This window comes from Panthera tigris, chromosome B3 (assembly GCF_018350195.1).
Source record: "Panthera tigris isolate Pti1 chromosome B3, P.tigris_Pti1_mat1.1, whole genome shotgun sequence".
NCBI lineage: Eukaryota > Metazoa > Chordata > Mammalia > Carnivora > Felidae > Panthera > Panthera tigris.
Window position 1 is genome coordinate 69,182,123 of NC_056665.1, and position 21,737 is coordinate 69,203,859.

Here is a 21,737-nt window from a genome sequence, read left to right on the forward strand (position 1 = left end):
CAGCCTTCTCTGGGCTCATGTGTCTTCTGAATCTCTGTGAGATTTATATACTATAGTGTATTTTCTCAGCTTCTTTGACTATGCAATCATATATTTTTTTAAATCAAGTATCTAATGAGCAGACTTTGAAGAAGACTGTTAACTTGGCTCTCTTCAAGGTTATTCTGCTTTAGTGGATGGGAACAATTCGTTCTGACCCTAAAGGTGGAGCACAACTACCAAAACTAAAGGGGAAAGTATCATTAGCACCATGAAGCATCTAAAACAGCCACTTCAAGGTTGTGAGAGTATTGTCTTGTCGTTTTATACCACTTTGTCCCTTAGTAGACCATGCCTCAGACCCTCTCCCACAAAAGGAAAAGTCATTTTGATGTCCTTCTGCGGGATGGCTACTTTGTAATGAACTTTCTCCTGTGTCAGGCTCTATGTGAAACACTTATTGAGGATTATCTCGTTTAATCCTTAAACAACCCAATGAGGTAATAAGGACTCTTAGTATCCCCACTTCTAAGTTTAAAAATATGAGACCTAAAGAGGTTAAGTAACATGTCCAAAGCCATACAGTAAATAGTGGAACTAGGGGTTTTTTTGTTTTAAAGATTTTATTTTTTAAGTAATCTCTACACCCAACATGGGGTTCAAACTCACAACTCCAAGATTAAGAGTTGCATGTTCTCCCAACGGAGCCAGTCAGGCACCCCTGGAGGTAGGTTTTGAACCTGACACTGCCCACTGCCAGATTCAGTTGTATGATTAAGAGACCACGTTGCCACTATAAATGATCTTTACCCCATTTATCAAAGTGTTTATTTCTTTTATGAGAGAGAGAGACAGGGAGAGACTTTTTTTAATTTTTAAGGATTGTGGGGTTTAGCAAGTCTAAAATGTGCAGTGCAGGTTAAAAGACTAGAAATTCCAGCAGGAGTCAGTGTTGTAGTCTTGTATCCAAAGGTAATCTGGAGACAGAAGGAACTCGGCCATTAGCTGATTAGATGAGCCCCACCCACATTATGGAGGATAATCTGCTTTACTCAAAGTCGACTGACTTAAATGTTAGTCACATCTAAAAAATACCTTCACAGCAACAGCTAGTCTCAGGTGTTTGACCAAACAACTGGGAACTGTAGCACAGCCAAGATGGCACATAAAATTAACCATCACACTGTATAATATACAAAATCATGAAAATGTATCTTGCATCCCATTAGTCAAACTTCCTTATTTTTACAAATGAGGAAACACATGGGAGAGCATGAGCCCCTAGTTATACACATGCGTTCACAGGAGAACATGCACTCCCAAATTCCCAGAACTCTTCATAAATTGCTCACTACCTTCCAATAAAATTAGGTGGAAAAATTAAATCCTTCCAAAACACCATTTATTTCTATTTTGAAGACTTGACTAGAAAAAAAATCATCAGTCAGTTCATTTTATTACTTCTCTCCAGACTATCTCCCTCAACACCCTGGATGTTGGGACTACTTTCAGAGCAGATGGGGAGTCTGGAAATAGAAATAGCTGACACAGCTCTCCCAGAAGGTAGACTTCTTTGATCTGAAGTCCACTCCTGTCCCTCCTACCCCACCCCCTCAACCTCTCTAGTCTCACTTCTCATGTCTCTGGCTTCCTCCAGCTTGATGCCTCCTGTCTTTTTAAGTTTTTACTTAAATTCCAGTTAGTTAACATACAGTGTAATGTTAATTTCCGGTGTACAATATAGCGATTCAACACTTCCATTCAACAGCCGGTGCTCATGACAAGTGCACTCCTCAATCCCCATCACCTGTTTAACCCATTCCCCTGCTCAGCTCCGTTAACCATCAGTTCTCTATAGTTAAGAGTCTGTTTCTTAGTTTGCCTCTCTCTTTTCTTCCCTTTGTTCATTTGTCTTGTTTTTTAAATTCCCCATATGAGTGAAATCATATGGTATTTGTCTTTCTCTGACTTATTAGCATAATGCACTCTAGCTCCAACCATGTCATTGGAAATGGCAAGATTTCATTCTTTTTTATGGCTGAGTAATATTCCATTGTGTGTGTGTGTGTGTACATTTACATATATATATATATATATATATATATATATATATACACACACCACCTCTTCTTTATCCATTCATCAGCCAATGTACATTTGGGCTCCTTCCATAATTTGGCTATTGTTGGTAATGCTTCTATAAACATCGGGGTGCATCAGAATTTTTGCATCTTTGGGTAAATACCTACTAGTGCAATTGCTGGATCATAGGATAGTTCTATTTTTAAACTTTTTTTTAAGTTTATTTATTTATTTTGAGAGAGAGAGACAGAGAGAGCTAGCATACGTGGGGGACAGAGAACCAGAGCCCGACACAGGGCTCAAATCCATGAATCGTGAGATCATGAGCTGAGCTGAAATCAGGAGTCCGAGGTTCAACTGACTGAGCCACTCGGGCATCCCAATTCTATTTTAACTTTTTGAGGAACCTCCATACTGTTTTCCAGAGTGGCTGTACCAGTTTGCATTGCCACCAGCAGTGCAAGAGGGTTCCCCTTTCTCCACATCCTTGCCAACATCTGTTTTTGTGTGTGTGTTGTTTTTAGCCATGCTGACAGGCATGAGATGGTATCTCATTGTAGTTTTGATTTGCATTTCCCTGACGACCAGTGATACTGAGCTTGGAATCTCCTTTTGCCTCTGGGCTTACTACAAATAAGCTCGTCCCCTCCGAGACTGAAACACTCTTTCCCCTGCCCACCCCTACATATCCCCCTTGCCTAGCCAAAGCCCATTCATGCTTCAAGTCTCAGCTTAGACATCTTTTCCTCAAGAAGTGTTTCCCCCACCCTCACGGGATTGGGTTGCATGTCCTTCCATGTACCCTGTGGCATGCAGTGCCGCCCCCTTACATTTATTACCTGCTTCTTTATCTACAGCCCCACCAGTGTCTTGTTTCACGGTACTCCCACCATTGGAGTCTGTCACAGAAAAGACATTCAATGCATATTTATTGGGGGAAGGAAAAAAGATAGAATGAAGGAGACCGGAAGGAATTTCTGTGGGTCCTTTCTTGCACTGTAAGACTTAGATCTGCCAACTAGAGACAGCCTGGGATGGAATTTGCTCAGAGAATTGTACGGTGTAGAGCAACTTTCAGGTTGTGCCTTTCAGGTGTTAGGGAGTCGGTCTAGTGACCTGGCATCTGACATGCTTTGCCCTCTTTGGAATGTGAATAACAGCAAGGGGTTATCAGTAGAAGGTAACACAAGGCTAAGCCTGGGTGATAGAAGCAGGAACGTAAAGGGACCCATATGAGGGATATTTCATGGGTAAATTGTACTGCATCCGTTCGAATGTGAAGGAAAAGGGTACAAGATCAAAAAGTCAGAAGAATCTAGTTTATGGCACAAGACAATGTCATCAATTCAATTCCATATGGAATTTGAGGCATTAGAAAAACATCCAAACATGCAGTTGAAAATATAAAACAAAGCCAAGAAAATCCAGAACGGTTCACAAATTTGTCATCTTTATAAAAATAGAAGTGTCAGGACTGGTCAGTAGGCAGAGCAGTGATTACCCACATGGCATGCTTTGAAGGGGTCATCAAGAAGATTCTCCCTTCATCATATCACGCTGCCTGGAATTTTGCAATTAAAATAGTATTTTTCAGGGGCACCTGGCTGGCTCAGTTGGTGGATCATGCGACTCTTGATCTCAGGGTCTTGATCTCAGGGGCTCTCTTATTGAGCCCCACACTGGGAGTAGAGATTACTTAATAAAAAAAATTAATGGTATTTTTCCTATATCATCAAATATATATTGCACATATTATATCTCTGGAAGGAATGATAAGAAATCTTGGTAACAGTAGTTACCTCCACAAAAGGAGGATTAGAAGCTTGGAGGTCAGAGATGGGAAGAAGACCTATCTTTTACCATTTACATTTTTATACCCATTGAAGATTTTTATCATGTACATAGATGTTCAATCTGGAAAAGAAAATTTTCCTTTTACTTTTAAAAGTTGGAATTTGTCAGTGAGTGTTGATTAAATTATATTACATCCATTAAGTGGGATAATGTGCAGTCATTAAAATGAAAAAAGAGCTTTGATCCAATAGACATACTGATACAAGAGATCTCCATTTGGGTACCTGGCTAGCTTGGTCAGAGGGACATGCATGCAACTCTTGATCTTGGGGTCGTGAGTTCAAGCCCCATTTCAGGTAGAGAGATTACTTAAAAAACAATAAATCTTAAAAAAAAATGTCCATGATGAATTGTTAGGTAAAAAACAAAATTCAGAGTGTAAACATTAAGAAGTTACCCATTTAGGGGCCCAGTTGGTTAATCCTCCAACTTTTGATTTCACCTCAGGTCATGATCTCTTGGTTTGTGAGACGGAGCCCCGAGTTGGGCTCTGTGCTGATGGCACGGAGCCTGCTTGAGATTTTTTCTTTCTTTCTTTCTTTCTCTCTCTCTCTCTCTCTCTCTCTCTCTGCCCCTCCCCCACGCTCATGTACTGTCTTTCTCTCTCTCCCAAAAATAAATAAATAAACTTTTTAAAAAGTCACCCACTTAAAAATAATTGTATTTAACTGTTCGTTAATATGTGCAAAGGAGAAAGCATTGGTTACCTTTGCAAGATGGAGTCAGAGGAAGCTTGTTTCCAAGCTATACATTTTGACATTGCTTGAAATTTTACAAGAAAATATTACTTTGTAATCAGAAAATAAGATAATTTAAACCATTTCTATTACATCACAAATAGCTCAAGAATAGATGGGGGGTGGGGGGGGTCAACATCAGCAGGTGGGTCCAATTTCAAACCCTCTAGATGAAAACCAGGTGCATGCAAGGAGAGTTTGTACATTAAGTCAGGGAGGAGTGTCATAATACAGTCTCGGCTCACAGCAGTACCTCAATAATGTTTAATAATTGAATTTGTAATTAAACTCAATAATGTTTAGTAATCAGACTATAGAGTAGATAATACCTGTCTCTTTCCCCAGCGCATGACAGAATAGGTACTTACCACTGGGAACCTGAAAACGAGTTTCTGGCCTCGAAGCTGTTGCAATATAAAGTAACTTCATATCACCTGCTTTCTTCTCTTTATTGTTCCCAAATTACCCAATTTCCTTTCCCTTCCCCCTTGTCTTCCCAGCCCTCTTCTTTAAATTGCCTATTGCAACCACAAGAGGGCAACAGCCTCAAGCACCAAAAAAGCTCTCAGGCACTGGTACTTGTAACAAGCAAAGGGATGATGTGGTTACAAAAATGTTATAAAAACTTTAGGGATTTCAGCATCTTGCTCTGGATATGTGTGTGACAACATTTAATATTCCATTTCAAATGATAAACAATGGGTGGGGAGAAAAATCTGTGCTGGTGAACGGAGCTAATATACTTCCCTCTCTTCCAGATGCTGGCCAAGAAGAGGTGAGATAGAAAAGAGACGGTCTAGAACCCAAGACTTAATCCTAATGTAAATTCTTGCACCAGGATGGAAGGAGAATCTCACCACAATACAACCATTGTCAATGACACCCCAGTAAATCACCAGCCTTTGGAACGCCATGGGTTGTGGGAAGTCATCACCATCGCAGCTGTGACTGCTGTGGTAAGCCTGATCACCATTGTGGGCAACGTCTTAGTCATGATCTCCTTCAAAGTCAATAGTCAACTGAAGACAGTGAACAACTATTACCTGCTCAGCTTAGCCTGCGCAGATCTCATCATTGGGATCTTCTCCATGAACCTCTACACTACCTACATCCTCATGGGACGCTGGGTGCTTGGGAGTCTGGCTTGTGACCTCTGGCTTGCACTGGACTATGTGGCCAGCAATGCTTCCGTCATGAACCTTCTGGTGATCAGTTTTGACCGTTACTTTTCTATCACAAGACCTCTGACATATCGGGCCAAGCGTACCCCAAAAAGGGCTGGCATCATGATTGGCCTGGCCTGGCTAATCTCCTTCATCCTTTGGGCCCCGGCAATCCTCTGCTGGCAATACCTGGTTGGGGAGCGGACAGTGCCACCAGATGAGTGCCAGATCCAGTTCCTCTCTGAGCCCACCATCACTTTCGGCACTGCCATCGCTGCCTTCTACATCCCTGTTTCGGTCATGACGATCCTCTACTGCCGAATCTACCGGGAAACAGAGAAGCGAACCAAGGACCTGGCCGACCTCCAGGGCTCTGACTCCATGGCTGAAGCTGAGCCAAGAAAGCCAGCTCATAAGGCTCTGCTGAGGTCCTGCTTTAGCTGCCCTCGACCCACACTGGCCCAGAGGGAAAGGAACCAAGCCTCCTGGTCATCCTCCCGCAGGAGCACTTCCACCACTGGGAAGCCATCCCAAGTCACTGGCCCAAGCACCGAGTGGGCCAAAGTCGAGCAGCTCACTACCTGTAGTAGCTACCCTTCCTCAGAGGATGAGGACAAGCCCACCAGTGACCCTGTCTTCCAAGTAGTCTACAAGAGTCAGGCCAAGGAAAGCCCAAGGGAGGAATTCAGTGCTGAAGAGCCCAAGGAAACTTTTGTGAAAGCTCACACTGAGAAAAAGGACTATGACACCCAAAAATACTTCTTGTCCCCAGGTGCTGCTCATAGACCCAGGAGTCACAAATGTATGGCCTATAAATTCCGATTGGTGGTAAAAGCTGATGGGACCCAGGAGACCAACAACGGCTGTCACAAGTTGAAAATCATGCCCTGCTCCTTCCCAGTGTCCAAGAACCCTTCAGCGAAAGGCCTGGATCCCAACCTCAGCCACCAAATGACCAAACGAAAGAGAATGGTCCTTGTCAAGGAGAGGAAAGCAGCCCAGACCTTGAGTGCCATCCTACTGGCCTTCATCATCACCTGGACCCCTTATAACATCATGGTCCTGGTTTCCACCTTCTGTGACAAGTGTGTCCCAGTCACCCTGTGGCACCTGGGCTACTGGCTGTGCTATGTCAACAGCACTGTCAACCCCATTTGCTACGCCCTCTGCAACAGAACCTTCAGGAAGACCTTTAAGATGCTGCTTCTCTGCCGATGGAAAAAGAAAAAAGTAGAAGAGAAGCCGTACTGGCAGGGGAACAGCAAGCTCTCCTGAAAAGTAACAACTCCTCTCAAAAGAGTGACCATGGTCAGTTTCTTCTGAGGACGGGTGGGCTGATTCTGGCTTATTTGTTTTCAAAAAAGACATATATCATTTTGAGCACCTGAGGACTTTGTAAAGGCTTCAGATCTGTCACCAAAAGGGAGGAGTCACAGCTGCCACAAGTGCTGCCATATTGAATGATTCTTGTCTATGACCAAGGTCTCCTGATGCCACTGGAGTTTGCTGTTGAAGTGAGGAGACAGATTTGTGTCCCTCCACAGCGGGAGGAACACTGGATCACAATGAACAGTGACTTAGGGAACTTCAGTCCCCTAACCTCTGCAGAGCAGCAGGGACTGGGTGGAAACCTTCCCTGTGGAAACCTGTATTCAGGTTTTGTGCAATATGTGTGTGTCTGTGGGGTTGGCCCCTGTCAGTGAGAATCGGGAGACTGTAAGTCAGTGTTACCTGTTAAGAAGAGTGATATTCAATTGGCGTCTAAGACTCCATTTCTTTATAAACTGATCAGTATCATGCCGATGTTATGTGTTCTGTACTGTGGTACGTTCTTCTGTCCCTACATCTGAGTGAAGCTTTTACAACCGATGCCAATTCCTGGTACCCACTGAAACCCTGCTGGTCTCCATGGAACCATCCTTTCCCCAAGAATCCTGGGTCTGGACTGAAACCTGATCCCACCCAGTCAGATAGAGGGGCCTCTACTCTACTAATAAAGAAGATCAAGCCTCTGCAGCTGTTTTAGTTTCTACCAATGGGATTTTTTTTTTCCTTTCATCTAAACAGATATTGTATATTCTATTTTGTGACTATTTGGGCCTATTTATTCATGCTCTGTTCATGCATAAAGGTCTTCTCTGGGCTATTTCATCACAATTCTTTTAATTGTTTTCAGAGGCCTTGCTTTCTAATCTCTTCACAAGGCAAACCTGAGGCAAACTGTAGAAAACAAATTTGGTTTCACTCCATGCTTTTGAGCTTCTTCCAAAACTCTTTTACCAGCCCCCAATTTCCCTCATCCAGAGGCAATTCACAGCCAGGCTCAAGCAGGTCACCGTGCAGCCTCCAGCCAGAAGTGCTATTTGGAGGACAGCAGGGGAAATACTTTTTTTCTTTCTTTTTTATTTTTATAGGTCTTTCAAATCATGGCTCAGAAATGACTTATTCATTCATCTCCAAATTCACCATCAAAGATGAGAAGCTCAGAAAAGTACAGTTAAGGTCCAGCGAAGCTGGCGACAGTCATTAAAAATGAAAGCCTCTTGGGGCGCCCGGGTGGCTCAGTTAGATAAGCGTCTGACTTCAGGTCATGATCTCACACTCCGTGAGTTCGAGCCCCACATCGGGCTCTGTCCTGACAGCTCAGAGCCTGGAGCCTGCTTCGGATTCTGTGTCTCCCTCTCTGCCCCTCCCCTGCTCATGCTCTGTCTCTCTCTGTCTCAAAAATAAATAAAAACATAAAAAAAAATGTTTTAAATGAAAGCCTCATCTTTAAGAACAAAATGTATATCATAGTAATAAATAAAAATAGAAGTTATCAACATAACACATTAGAGTATCAAAATGATCAAAAACCAAATTTGATTGGAATTTCTCTTCTATGTATATAAACAGTGTATATAAACAATTTTTTTTGAAAATTCTGAGAATTAACCAATGTGCAAGAAATGGAAACTATAAAACTGCATACAATTAATAAAGTGTCAGTGTAGTAACACAGGGTTTTAGAGATGAAGTTCTCCCGTCAGACAGAACCCCATTATCTAACCTGTTGACAACATCTGCAGTTGTGTTTTAACACCTCCAGACTTCACTTAACGTAGGCCAGTCGTGATTCAATCTCATTTGCTAAGGGGATGTATAAGTAGCTGCTTTAGTTGTCCTGGGAATTACATATGTACTTGAGTATAAAAGAACTTCCCCCTACCACAGAAGAAGCAATCAGTCTGTTAAACCAGATCCCAAGAAGGCTTCAGGGCGGGACACACAGGTTCACCCAGGTCTCTCCCCCACCCTTATGGGGACTTGACGTTGAGATGAAACATTTTAGAAGCAATGTAGCTGCTGAGACTTTGTGAAGGGCAGGTTGACACCCGCCAAGAATTTCATAAAGAATATTAATTAATTGGCTCAGTTCTCCAGGAGAGAGGCTCCCAGGCCTACATGATGCTAACAGGGTGTGACTTCATAAGCAAACCTGTTCTACCAGCTCTAGATAGACAGTAGATTCTTTTAGTTTAAGACTTTCATTCCTGACAAAATCGCAAGTCCCTCCAAGAGCACTTTGAGCCAACACTGGGCATTTACTGTTCACAGCAGAGAGAGACACGAGCTAATTCAAGCAAAAGAATGCAGAGGTGGGGGAGGGGAGGAACACTGGGGCACATTTTTCATATGCCACAATTGCCTAGGACTTAGCCTTTTGGGTTTATCTTTTGTGAAACTGAGAGGGCTATGCTTTCCTTTATTTGTCATTGGATTTGGGAGGCAGCCCATTTTACAGACTACCAACACCCCTTGACATAGACAAAAAAACAAAACAAAACAATCTAGGAGAAACTATTCTTTAGAATAGGGCCTATGGTAGGGCCCTTGGAATGAACAGATCCAATTGTAAACTACAGGGACCTGGCGGGTGGGTGGGTTGGTGAGGTGCGGGCTCACTTCGGATCTTAGGCTTTTTATGCCCCCAGTCTCCCAAGCTCTGTCTATGGTAAACTGTGTACAGCTTTGACTCGTCACCTATTGAATGCTGCTATGTTGCTAACATTGTGGCTTGTTTCTCCTTGACTGTGAATTTGATAGCTTGTCGAGGAATCTGTTTTCACTCTGCTGTGCTCCTTTAGGGAAATGTCCTTTGACAGCAATGCTGATGTTTGCCTCTTTGTAACTGTGAAATCTGTACCTAATCTCTGGATGGGAATATCCACTTGTCTACTGTAAATACTGGAATTACAACTAATGATGTGGGGACTAGGCTGCTTTTTCTGTATCGTGCTAGTATTACTCTGGATATTAAAGAAATTTAACCGTACACTAGTCTAATGGAAAGTGTTTAAATAAGAAAACGTGGGGCAACTGCCTAGCTCAGTCGGAAGAGCATGTGACTCATGGGGTCTGGGTGGCCCAGTTGGTTAAGTGTCCAACTTTGGTTCAGGTCATGATCTCACTGTTCCTGAGTTCCAGCCACGAGTCAGGCTCTGTGCTGACAGCTCAGAACCTGGAGCCTGCTTCAGATTCTGTCTCCCTCTCTCTTCCCCTCCCCCTTTTGTGCTCTCTCTCTCTCTCTCTCACACACACACACAAAAATAAATAAACATTAAGAAAAAAAAAAAGGAAGAGCATGCAACTCTTGATCTCAGAGTCATGAGTTCGAGCCCATAATGGGTGTAGAGATTACTAAAAAAATAAATATACATACATAGGAAAATGGTCTTCGTGCCTGGCTGGCTTAGTCGGTAGGGCATGTAAGTCTTGATCTCAGGGTCTTGAGTCTGAGTTCCACACTGGGTGTAGAGATTACTAAAAATAAATAGATAAAAATGAAAAGTGTTTTTTAAAAAAAGAAAGAAAATGGTCTCAAATTAGCTTGATAGATCCATCTATATGAGAGATCCTACACACATTTGCACATTCTGGTCTTTTAAGAAGGGAGGGTCTAGAGACTCTTTTTTTTTTTTCTTAAATTTTATTTATTTTTATTAAAATTTTTTTTTTAATTTATATCCAAGTTAGCATGTAGTGCAATAATGATTTCAGGAGTAGATTCCAGTGATTCGTTGTATAACACCCAGTGCTCATCCCAGCAAGTGTCTTCCTTAATGCCCCTTACCCATTTAGCCCATCCCCCCCCCCACAACCCCTCCAGCGACCCTCAGTTTGTTCTCTGTATTTAAGAGTCTCTTATGTTTTGTCCCCCTTCCATTTTTATATTATTTTTGCTTCCCTTCCGTTATGTTCATCTATTTTGTGTCTTAAATTCCACATATGAGTGAAATATGATGTTTGATATTTGTCTTTCTCTAATTTTGCTTAGCATTATCCCCTCTAGTTCCATCCACGTTGTTGCAAATCTTTTTTTAAATTTTGAATGTTTATTTTTGAGAGGGAAAGAGAGCACGAGCATAAGTGGGGTAGGGGCAGAGAGAGGAGGACAGAGGATCTGAAGCGGTAGAAAGCTCAACTGACTGAGCCACCCAGCTGCCCCTGGTGACAGGTTAGAGACTCTTAAAGACAGAGAACTGAGGGCTGATGGAGGGAGGTGGGTGGCGGATGGGCTAGATGGATGATGGGTACCAAGGAGGGCACTTGTGATAAACACTGGGTGTTGTATGTAAGTAATGAATCACTGAATTCTACTCCTGAAACTAATATCGCACTGTATGTTAACTAAAATTTAAATAAAAACTTGAAAAGAAAAAAAAGAAGCAGGGGGGGTTGATAGACAGTGTGGATACAGGTCCTTCTTGCTACCTTTATGATTTCCCCCTTTCCTCTCAGCTTCCAATGACTAAACGAAGTTGAAATAATGATGACAAGATTCCTGTGACTAAAATTCTTCCCTTCCCCTCCAGGACACGGGACGTAGGGCAGACCCTGCAACAGAACAGAACAGCAGCATTTCCTCTGCAGCTACTCAGAGCTGGTGCCCCAGTCATTCATTTCCATTATAAATGGTTCTAATTTCCATCTCCCCCACACCATTTCACCAGGAAAGTTTGAGAATATGTGCACTCTTGCCCAATAAGGAATCCAGATTGTGAGTGGGAGGAGAAAGGGAAAAATTTTTTTAAGTATCAGGGAAGGAGCCAGAAGGAACTTTAAAAGAAAAACAAAAATTTTTTTCGAAATAATTTTAAACTTAAAGAAAAACTGCAAGAATAGTACAAAAAACTCCTTAAACTCCTTATTTTTCACCCACATTCCCCAATTGTTAACACTTTGTTACATTTGTGCTGTGTGTGTGTGTGTGTGTGTGTGTACACACGTATTTTTTCCTCAACCATTTGGAGGAAGTTGCAGACATCATGTCCGTTGACTTCTAAATACTTCATTGGCGGGTGGGGCGTGGGGGGCAGGTAGCTGCTTGGGTGGCTCAGTTGGTTGAGCGTCCAACTTCAGCTCAGGTCCTGATCTCAGTTCGTGGATTCGAGCCCATCCATCAGGCTCTGTGCTGACAGCTCAGAGCCTGGAGCCTGCTTTAGATTCTGTCTCCCTCTCTCTCTGCCCCTCTCCTGCTCGTGCTCTGTCTCTCTCTCTCAAAAATAAATAAATGTTAAACAACAAACAAATAAATAAATACTTCAGTGGCTATTTCTTAAGAAGAAGATTATCTTATATAACCACAACACAAATATTGAAAAATCAGGAAATTTAACATTGCTACAATATTTTTATGTAATACATAATTACATAACTGTGTAATACATTGCATACTCAAATTTTGGCTGTTGTCCAAAATAATGTTCTTTATAAGAATTTCTTTTCCAGTTCAATATTACACATTGCATTTTGTTCTCATCTCTTTAAACTCTTCTAATCTGGAAATGGTCCTCAGCTTTTCATTGTCATTCATGACATGGTCATTTATGAGTGCATTCAATCTAATAAAAAAAAATCATCATTTCCATCGATTTGGGGTTGTCTGGTATCTCCATATTAGATTCGTTTTAATTTGTCTGCTACTTTTGATTTGGGCAAGAATATCACAAATGGATATTGTGTCCTCAGTGTATCACATCAGGAGGATGTGATCTTTTATCCCATCACTGGTGATGTTAACATTGGTTACTTGGTTAAAGTGCTCCCCACTGCCTACCCACCCCAGTTTTCTCTACTATAGATGTACTATTTTTCCCTCTGCAATTAAAATTTTTTAAGGAAGAGACTGATTCTATGTAAATTTCTTATGGGTTTTCACCCAATAATGGCAGCATCTACTTATTATTCTCACCCAAATAAGTTATTTCTATAATAATAGCCAAATGGATGGCATTCTACTATAAGGAAGACTTTTTCCATTTATTTATTTATTTGCTTACTTACTTATTAATACTATAGACTCCTGAACTCATTTTAGTAATTGGCTAAAATCCATTACTGTCATTATTTCAGTGCTCAAATTGTCACAAATGTAAGCACTGAGAGCCCCTTCCAGATGACTCCTGTGACCCTTTGACATACCCATATTTATTTTCCAGAGACAGGGAAAGAGAGCCCCAAGCAGGCTCCGTGCCATCAGCACAGAGCCCGTGTGAGGTTCCATGTCACTAACCATCAAGGGCATCTGGTGGTATGAGGCTTATTCAAGTATAAGAAGATGAGGACTTTTTGGAGAAATAGACTGCCATAAGGCACACTAATGTAGACAAGTCTGGATGATGGTCAAGCCCAGTAAGCAGACCTAGACCTTGGCTTTCTTTGCCTCATCACAAATAAACTTAAGGTTGTAGCATCTCCCCCGCACCCACATTAATTCATCAAAGGAGATGGGGACAAGACAGTTCACTGGGAGGGTAATTTACCCTGCTGGATGTGTCCTCTTTGACTTTAATGTGAATATTTAAGTGTCAGTCTTTTGCCTGTTATACTTAATGTCTCTAGACATTAATGCCCTTATGTTCCTGCTAAGGGCAGTTCTCCAAAGTTTCACTCCCAGGCGTTGGCAATGATTTTCTATGGAGAGCTATCTTGCATAAATGTATCTGCAATGGTGTCCTCATTAAAGGAATGGGGACTCTTATCTTCAGCAAAGAGCAACTCATACTCAACCCACTTATTGCCAATATCAGTAGCTGGGAGCTTGTGCTTATTTTTTAGTAGTCCCACATATACCCAAGGATAAGTTTACAGTGCAGCCACTTTCCATTACAATCCATGAAGCTATTGACCATGATATGCTAACTACAGCCAAGTCCTCCTACTATATGGTACAGTAGGCTGCAGAAGAAAAAGCCACCAGCCAGAAGACGGCAAAGAAGAAACAGTACAGATTACACCTGGGATGTGGAGAACCATTCTTCTCCCTAAAAAACTAGATCACCATGGTTGAACACCTTTTGACAGGTCCTTTATACCCAGAAGTAGGGCCTATGCAGGAGAGTCTGAAACAAAAAATAAGATACTAGGTTGTTGGGTTTGTTTTTTAGGCTTATTTATTTATATTGAGAGAGAGAGAGAGAACAAGCAGGGGAGGGGCAGAGAGAGAAACCCAAGCAGTCTCTGTGCTGTCAGCAGAGCCCCAGTGGGGGCTCGAGCAGAGAGATCATGATCTGAGCCAAAATCCAGGCTGACGCTTAAACAACTGAGCTACCCAGGCGCCCTCCAGGTTTTGTTTTATCATTATTATATTTAATAATATAGTGACTAATAAAATAATACATATTTTCATGGAAAACTTGGAAAATAAGCAAATAACAAAAAACTACCATCAATTCTATAACCTCTGCTAGGTATCTCAGTGTCTGTCCTTATAGTCTTTTCTTCCAAGTATAGACATACACTTTTTAAAACTCACAGAACTGCTACGTATGGTCCAGCAATTTTCATGATCAGATCTTGCAGAAAATATCTGACGACTCAAGCTTTTCCTAAGCAGAAAATCTCAAAGTTTCAATTAACATGGGGAGCTCCCATCCATAACTAGATTAGAAAGAGGTTACTTCTGTTCTTTTTCATCTTTGATAGATGCACACAATACAGCTTAGTCCTCTACAGTTCTGAACTTTGAGATGAACCAGTCATTATCCAGAGATATTTTTCTCTAACTTATAAAGTCTAATTTTTTAAATAACTATATTTGTTTCCTAGGGCTGCAGTTCAACAAACTAAGTAGCATAAAACAATGGAAATGTGTTATCTCAGTTCTGGAGGCCAGAGATCCAATCGATACCCAGGTGTCAGCAGGGCCATGCTGCTAGGGAAGGCCCCAAGGAAAGATCTGTTCTGGGCCTGGTAACTTCCGGCCTTCCCTGGCTTGTAGGTAGCCATTTTTCTCCCGGTGTCTCTTCAATGTCATCTTCCCTCTGTGTCTAGCTGTCTCTGTGTCCAAATTTCCCCTTTTATAGGCACACCAGCCACACTAGGTTAGGGCACACTAAAGATCTCATTTTAACTTGATTACCTCTAGAAAGATCCCATTTCCAAATAAGGTTACATTCTGAGGTACTGGGGGTTAGGGCTCCAATATTCTGAGGGGACACAATTCAACCCACACAATAACCAAGCGAGAAAAACACTTTCCTATTTTATAGATGGGCAAACTATAGACCAGTGCTGGGTAGTATCAAATGGGAAGGATTTCAGGGTCACTACTGAGAAGATACGTGGCGTCCTCAACTGCCTCAAAGAGGCCTGGCAGGACAAGGTGGTCTTGACTGGCATAGGATAGTTACCAGTATTTATCTATCTATCTATCTATCTATCTATCTATCTTCCCAGACGTATTTTTTTATTTATTTTTATTTTTTTTTAATGTTTATTTATTTTTGAGAGAGACAGAGACAGAATGTGAGTGGGTTAGGGGCAGAGAGAGAGGGAGACACAGAAGCAGAAGCAGGCTCCAGGCTATGAGCTGTCAGCACAGAGCCTGACGCGGGGCTTGAACTCACGAGCTGTGAGATCATGACCTGAGCCGAAGTCGGACGCTCAACCGACCGAGCCACCCAGGCACCCCTATTTTTCTTCTTTTTAAAATTATTTATTTAGGGCAGCCTGGATGGCTCAGTCGGTTAAGCATCCGATTTCGGCTCAGGTCACAATCTCACAGTTTGAGTTCAAACTTGGGATACATGGGAACCCTGCTCCCCAAGAACACGGACTAACAGAGTGGGTTACAGAACAACTACAGTACAGAGAATCAGCCCAGTGATGGCTGAAGGCTCTTCTCCTTCCCAAGCACCAAAGTTTCCCTTCTCCAGGCTTCTTCGTCCCTACTCTTTGGCACAAAAGGGGAAGCTTGCACCTGAACTGCACAGGTTAGACCTTTATATGATTGAAGAGAGATGATAAGTGAAGAATGAGAAGATGAATGTGGATTATATCCAGTATTCTACTTAGAAGCTCTCAGGAGCACAATCCTCTGGTCTCTTTTTCCAATGTGGTTCCCAGTTCCTGGGCTACATGCCGAGATTATATGCCTTCTAGAAAGGAGCCTTGCCCTGTTTGGATATAGCCCAATCCTCCTCTTCCATAATCCAACCTCTTCTCAAGGGCAGAGGTCAGGTAAGAATGCACAAATTAGAGTAGTCAGTAGGATCCTGCAAAACCAAATACGTACAATCACACATCTATTTACATACATACAACTTGAAGTAGGGAGGACAGAAAAGAGTCTGAAATTCAAGGTGGGGGCAGCTAGTTCAGAGTGGGAGGGCTAAAAGCCTACCAGGAACTAAGAGCCCTCTGAGATCTTGAAGAAGAGCAGCAACCTCCTTCCCAACCAATCCCCATCAGCTCCAAAAAGGATGAAGGGGAAAGAGAAGTCATCTTCATGCCAGCCTCTGCTGGACTACATCATTTAAAGATTAGAGGTAGGGCCAAATGTGGGCAGGGAGCAAGGCAGGAGGGAAGACCAGGCTTCTTTTCTTCCAATTAACATACTATCTCAATATTTGGGAGACCCTGACATTTCAACTAAATAGTTTGGGGCGATGATTTTCATGTACCTCAGTTTGCTCAGACTGATTATCACTAATAAGTCATAGCCAGGTGACTGTGGAACTCCGCACATGGGCCTCTCCCTCATGATCTGTCCCGAGAGGAGCAAGCATGTCCAAGGGAAGATAAGGCAAATTCAGGCCTGTGACACCTCCAGGCAGCCTCTGCCTACCCAAGTGTCCAGGTGCTCTCCCCTCCTCTGGAAGTGCTTTATCTACATTGTTCTTTCAGTTCCTTCTGGAGCCTACCTCCCTTCTACTTCAGCTCAGGCTGGGAAGCTCCTCACTCTTATCCCCCTTCTTCTCAGCCTCAGCCTACTTAATTCCCACGTAGTCTTTCATCTTACCTCACAGGTCACTGCATTTGCCTTCTACCCTCCCATCCAGGTGCCCATGTTATAAGTTTTTCTGGCAGCTTGGATTTTCCTTGGAGTACCTATCAAGGTTTTCATTACACATCAGTATGTGTTTTGATTAGTGTCAATTTCTCCCACTAAACTCTTAAGCTCTGAAACCAGAGATCATGCTATTTTGTCCATAACTAACACAGTTACTTTCACCCAGTAACCCTTGGCACATTCAATAGTATAGATGCTTCGCATATATTCTTGACTAAATAAGAATGTGCAGACCTTAACATAGGAAATAGTTGCAAGACAAAGTTTCTGGGTTTTGGAGGGGGGAACCATCTTTGTGGTTCCCTGAGAAGAAGCTTAATTCACCATGAGTCTCTGATCTCTATCTTTGCCTAATGATTTGAGTTGTGATCCCAACAATGCAAGTTGAAGCTAGGTTCAGTTGCAAATGGCAGCCACCACAGAATTATTTTAGAAGAGAAGTTAAGATTCCTTCTACCTTTCCTCAAGGACAGGACTATTACTAATGCCTTACAGTCCAAGCAGCTTAGGGTCCAGAGAGGGAACACAGAGAAGTAAAAAGACAATCCAATAAATTGAGGTGCTCTAATGGCTTAAGCACAGGCAGGAAGGGGGGGGGGGACACAGAAAAGAGACTCTTATCTAAGCTTTGGGGGCATCTGGAAGATTTCTGTCAAACGTAATTTCTACACTAAGTCCTAAAGAAGATGTAAGAGGTAGACAAGAGAATGGGATAGGGGTGGGGCATCGAGTTGAGATGAAGAAATACTTGAAAAGGCCCAGATCAGAGGTGAAAGGGAGTATAAAGCATCCAGTAAACTGTGGGAAAACTTAAGATGTATGCAGGAAGGAAGTGCAAGAGGTGAGTCTGGAGAAAATGTGACTGGGGGTGGGGGGTTACCTAAAATCCATAGAGTCCACAAAGGATTTTAATAGGGGGGTGACCCTTAAGATTTGCCTTTTAGAAAGATCTTTAGGCTCATGGTGTTGGAAGCTCTAGGCACCAGAGACTAGGACTAGAACCACTTTCTCTTGGAAGTCAATTTCTCTTAACTACACCACGCTTCTCTCTGAGAAGTGTTTGGAAGGAGAAAGGCAAGTCCCTAGATGATGCCAATAAACGCAGGCAGAGGGTGGTTGGAATAGTTGGAATAGATGTATATCTACGTGTTGGTTATGGGTATAGAAATATTTAGTTTTTTAGTTTAGCTTGTGAGAAGCCCTAGAGGAAATAGCAGGATTCACACCAGGGGACCAGTTGGTGAGCCTGGGAAATTTTTAACTTCTGTTTCCTCATCTGAAATATGAAAATACTAATAATTACAAACTTTTACTGAGGACTTATGCATAGGGTTGTTGTGGATATTAAATAATACCTGCGAAGTTTTCTGAAAAGTTCTACTCATGAAGCAGTTATTTCCCCCATTTTACAGTTGAAGCTTTTGACCTATTTTACACATGATAAAACTGAGGTTCAGGAAGGTTAAGTAACTCTCCCAAGGTCCGAAAATTAGCAATAGGACCCATTCATTCAAGACGGACGTGGAGGCAACACGGTCAATTTGGCACTGACTGAGGGAAAAGGAGGGGCTTTCAGCAGGCTGGAGATCATTTGGGTCAGTTCTGGAAAAGTGTGTAAATGAGGACACTTGGATTCAAGTGACAGAAACCTACTGTACAACTTCTGAAACAGTAAAACACAGAAACACTACATTATAAGATCCAGCAGAGCTCCGTGGAACCCGGGGACAAGAACGCAGGCATCTCAGGAAAGAGTTTGAACAAAGGTTCGGTTCTCAAAATTCATCTTACATTTCAGCTCCTCTCTGTGCATCTGTTCCTTTCTATTTTTTTCTCTTTGGAACTGTTTTCCCTTTCTGTGTGTGTGGTTTGCATGATAGAATACATAGCCATGAGTACCTTGCAAGTTTATACGTTGCCATTCTTCTCTAGTCTCTCGATTTTAATTTCAAATTCTCAAGGAACAGCCGTCGGCCTAATCTGGGTGAGACGCTCTTCCTAGAAAAATCAGCAATACCCATAAAAGCAGGGCCACCTGCCACAAACGCAGCTGCTGAGAGAATACTCCTGTGGGCTGCACCCAGTGCTCAGGGGAGAGCCAGTTACAAGGGGCAAAATGGATGACAACCCTACAGATAGATGTACATTAAAGAAAAGAAATTGCTTATTTTCAGTTTTTCCTCTCCCTTCTCCACACAGCCCAATTTTGCTGGTATGTCTCATTTCCTTCTCCATTAAAATATCTATCTTACCGTCCTTCACATTCTGGGGAAAAAGAATTCACTTTTTGGGATAGGGAACTGTCAGGTGGGTATAGATATAAGCCATCCTCAGAGGTGACTTTTTGCCCAGTGTGTTAACTCCAAGAAAAGCAAATCTCATAGTCACTAGCATTTCACAATTTCGTTTGCCGTGCCAAGAAATTCTTCACAACAAATTCCTTCTGCTGCGATTTAAGTCCGTTTCCTTTCTCAGACCGCATGGAGTGGTACACAGCTGATTAGCATTGGCTTTAAAGGGATTAACAGGCACTTGAGAACCCCTCAGCATTCTCTTTACCAAACTGCAAAAATTACAGACCCTTCAATACTTCCCAAATTAGATCTAATTGATATAGTCATGAGGTTAGTGGAACCAATATATGAGTATCACTCACTGGCACGTTTTCTCTCAGCCTTCTTTGAGTACCCTATTATAGAGGATAAAACTGTACACAGGACTCACCTCGTCAGGATAGTTGATAAGTAAGGGGTTAGGGCAGAGGCAGTGAGGGAAGGGATTCAAGAGGCCTTCACAGAATCCACTTCAAGAAGACCAAGTGTGTCTCCATGCACCTGAAAGGTTATCCAGCAGCTACTCTCTCCATCCCTCCCTGGGGGTCACCATGGTCTCCTACCTGGGCATTTGCTATCCTCTTTGTGGGTCGGATTCCCTACTTTGGTAGATTCCACTGTTGATTCTGCTTACCTGTGGCTCAGGGTCAACGTACTACTTTCTCTGATCCAGTACCACCCAACTGATTGGCCAAGTCCCACCCTCAGTCCAACCAGCTGTGGGTGGGAAGGCAGGTCCATCCAGTCCTGTGGAGAAATGGTATTTCTCCTTCTTTCTTATGTGTAATGCACAAGACTCCATGATAGTTTTTTGCAAGGAAGCTTTCCTTATACATCTTCTCACGGTCCTTTATGGATCATCTCATAACACTTCTGAATGATTCCATTTCTCACTCTGCATGCTGAATTTTCATGATCATTTAATTCTAAATATTTTCTAATTTTTTTAGAAAAGAATTAGTTATTTAGAAGTGTTTTTAAAATACTCAAATATATGTAGTAGGAGCTCATTAAAAGTGAGTACATTACATTCATATATATGGAAAACTTGATTTCAAAATTACCTGAGGAGGTACACTTATGAATCTTCAAAGTTACTAGTTTACTAAATTTTAGTGGAATTACATGCCCTTTTATCAAACGCTCTCTGTTGGAAATGCTGTGCACAGCTAGTTTTTATGCCTTTACTCATTCCTCTTATTTACTACTTGACCTTCTTAATTCACTCCTCCCTGTTCTCAGGCATGCTAGCCTGGCTGGCTCAATCCTACTGGACTGTAGCCATCATGAATGGCTTCAGTTCCCCTACACTCCTGTAATAAAGTTGTGTTACAAAGAAAAAAGAGATAAGCTAATATTTGAGGCTATTTGAGGAGGGATTTTTTTTTTTTTTAATTTTTTAACCTTTATTTACTTTTGAGAGACAGAGTGTGAATGGGAGAGGAGCAGAGAGAGAGGGAGACACAGAATCCGAAGCAGTGTCCAGGCTCTGAGCTGTCAGCACAGAGCCCAATGCGGGGCTCGAACCTACGAACCATGAGATCATGACCTGACCTAAAGTTCAACACTTAACCAACTGAGCCACCCAGGGGCCCCTAGGAGGATTTTTTTTTTCTAAAATAGTTCTTTTATTCTCACATACCTTACAAACTAAAAAAAATCTGATGCTAAATGATGACAACAATCATATATACAATGCTAAAAGAAGAGCACAGTACAACTAGGTCCTGTTTCAACATAGTCCTTAAACTGAACTAAAGGATTTAGCCACTAGTTTCTATTGTATTCCCTTGAGATTAGTACTCAGAATTTTTGTTGGCTTTAAATACAAAATGGCACATAAATAATTGTAAACATGCAAAAGCAGGTCTATACATAACCTGGAAGGCAATAAACAAAAATAAAAATAGTTGGATTAATTTTCTAAGATATTCAATAAAAATATTTTCAATAGATTTTTTGAGCACTTCCTGAAAGTTTGAGTGACCACTTAAATGACATTATTGACATTGCTCATCGGGACCTTGAAAGCTTTCCAATTACTGAAAAGTATGGTGAATGGTTGCTTCTTCTCTCCCATTAGAGGAAACATAAGAGAGAAATAAGATATTTTGCTACTCTGGGCAAGCTAGGTAAAATCCTGAATCTTTTCAAAATGTTAACCAGACTCAAGGTGAGTCCTGAGGTTTTGACTCCTAAAACACTGCTTGAAAACTTAGGAGGTATGGATCCTCCCTGGAAGTTATTCCGGACA

The 21,737-nt window shown here is 41.9% G+C and overlaps 1 protein-coding gene and 1 long non-coding RNA gene across 2 annotated transcripts; one reads left to right on the plus strand and one right to left on the minus strand.

Moving 5' to 3' along the window:
• The first annotated feature begins 5,480 nt into the window (after window positions 1-5,480).
• On the plus strand, window positions 5,481-7,569 carry CHRM5 (cholinergic receptor muscarinic 5). Its single transcript, XM_007087478.3, has one exon. It carries the CDS (start codon window positions 5,492-5,494, stop codon window positions 7,088-7,090), a length of 1,599 nt encoding a protein of 532 aa, XP_007087540.1. The 5' UTR covers window positions 5,481-5,491; the 3' UTR covers window positions 7,091-7,569.
• A 3,010-nt stretch (window positions 7,570-10,579) lies between these two features.
• On the minus strand, window positions 10,580-20,239 carry LOC122239518. Its single transcript, XR_006218709.1, has 3 exons — window positions 20,118-20,239; window positions 19,050-19,148; window positions 10,580-10,618 (listed from the first exon to the last, which is right to left on the minus strand). It is a non-coding gene; the product is annotated as an uncharacterized LOC122239518 (long non-coding RNA).
• Between the last annotated feature and the right edge of the window lie 1,498 nt (window positions 20,240-21,737).

Bases quoted from the DNA above. Each gene is read 5' to 3' on its own strand.
- CHRM5 (XM_007087478.3), top strand. From the start codon at position 5,492: ATGGAAGGAGAATCTCACCACAATACAACCATTGTCAATGACACCCCA.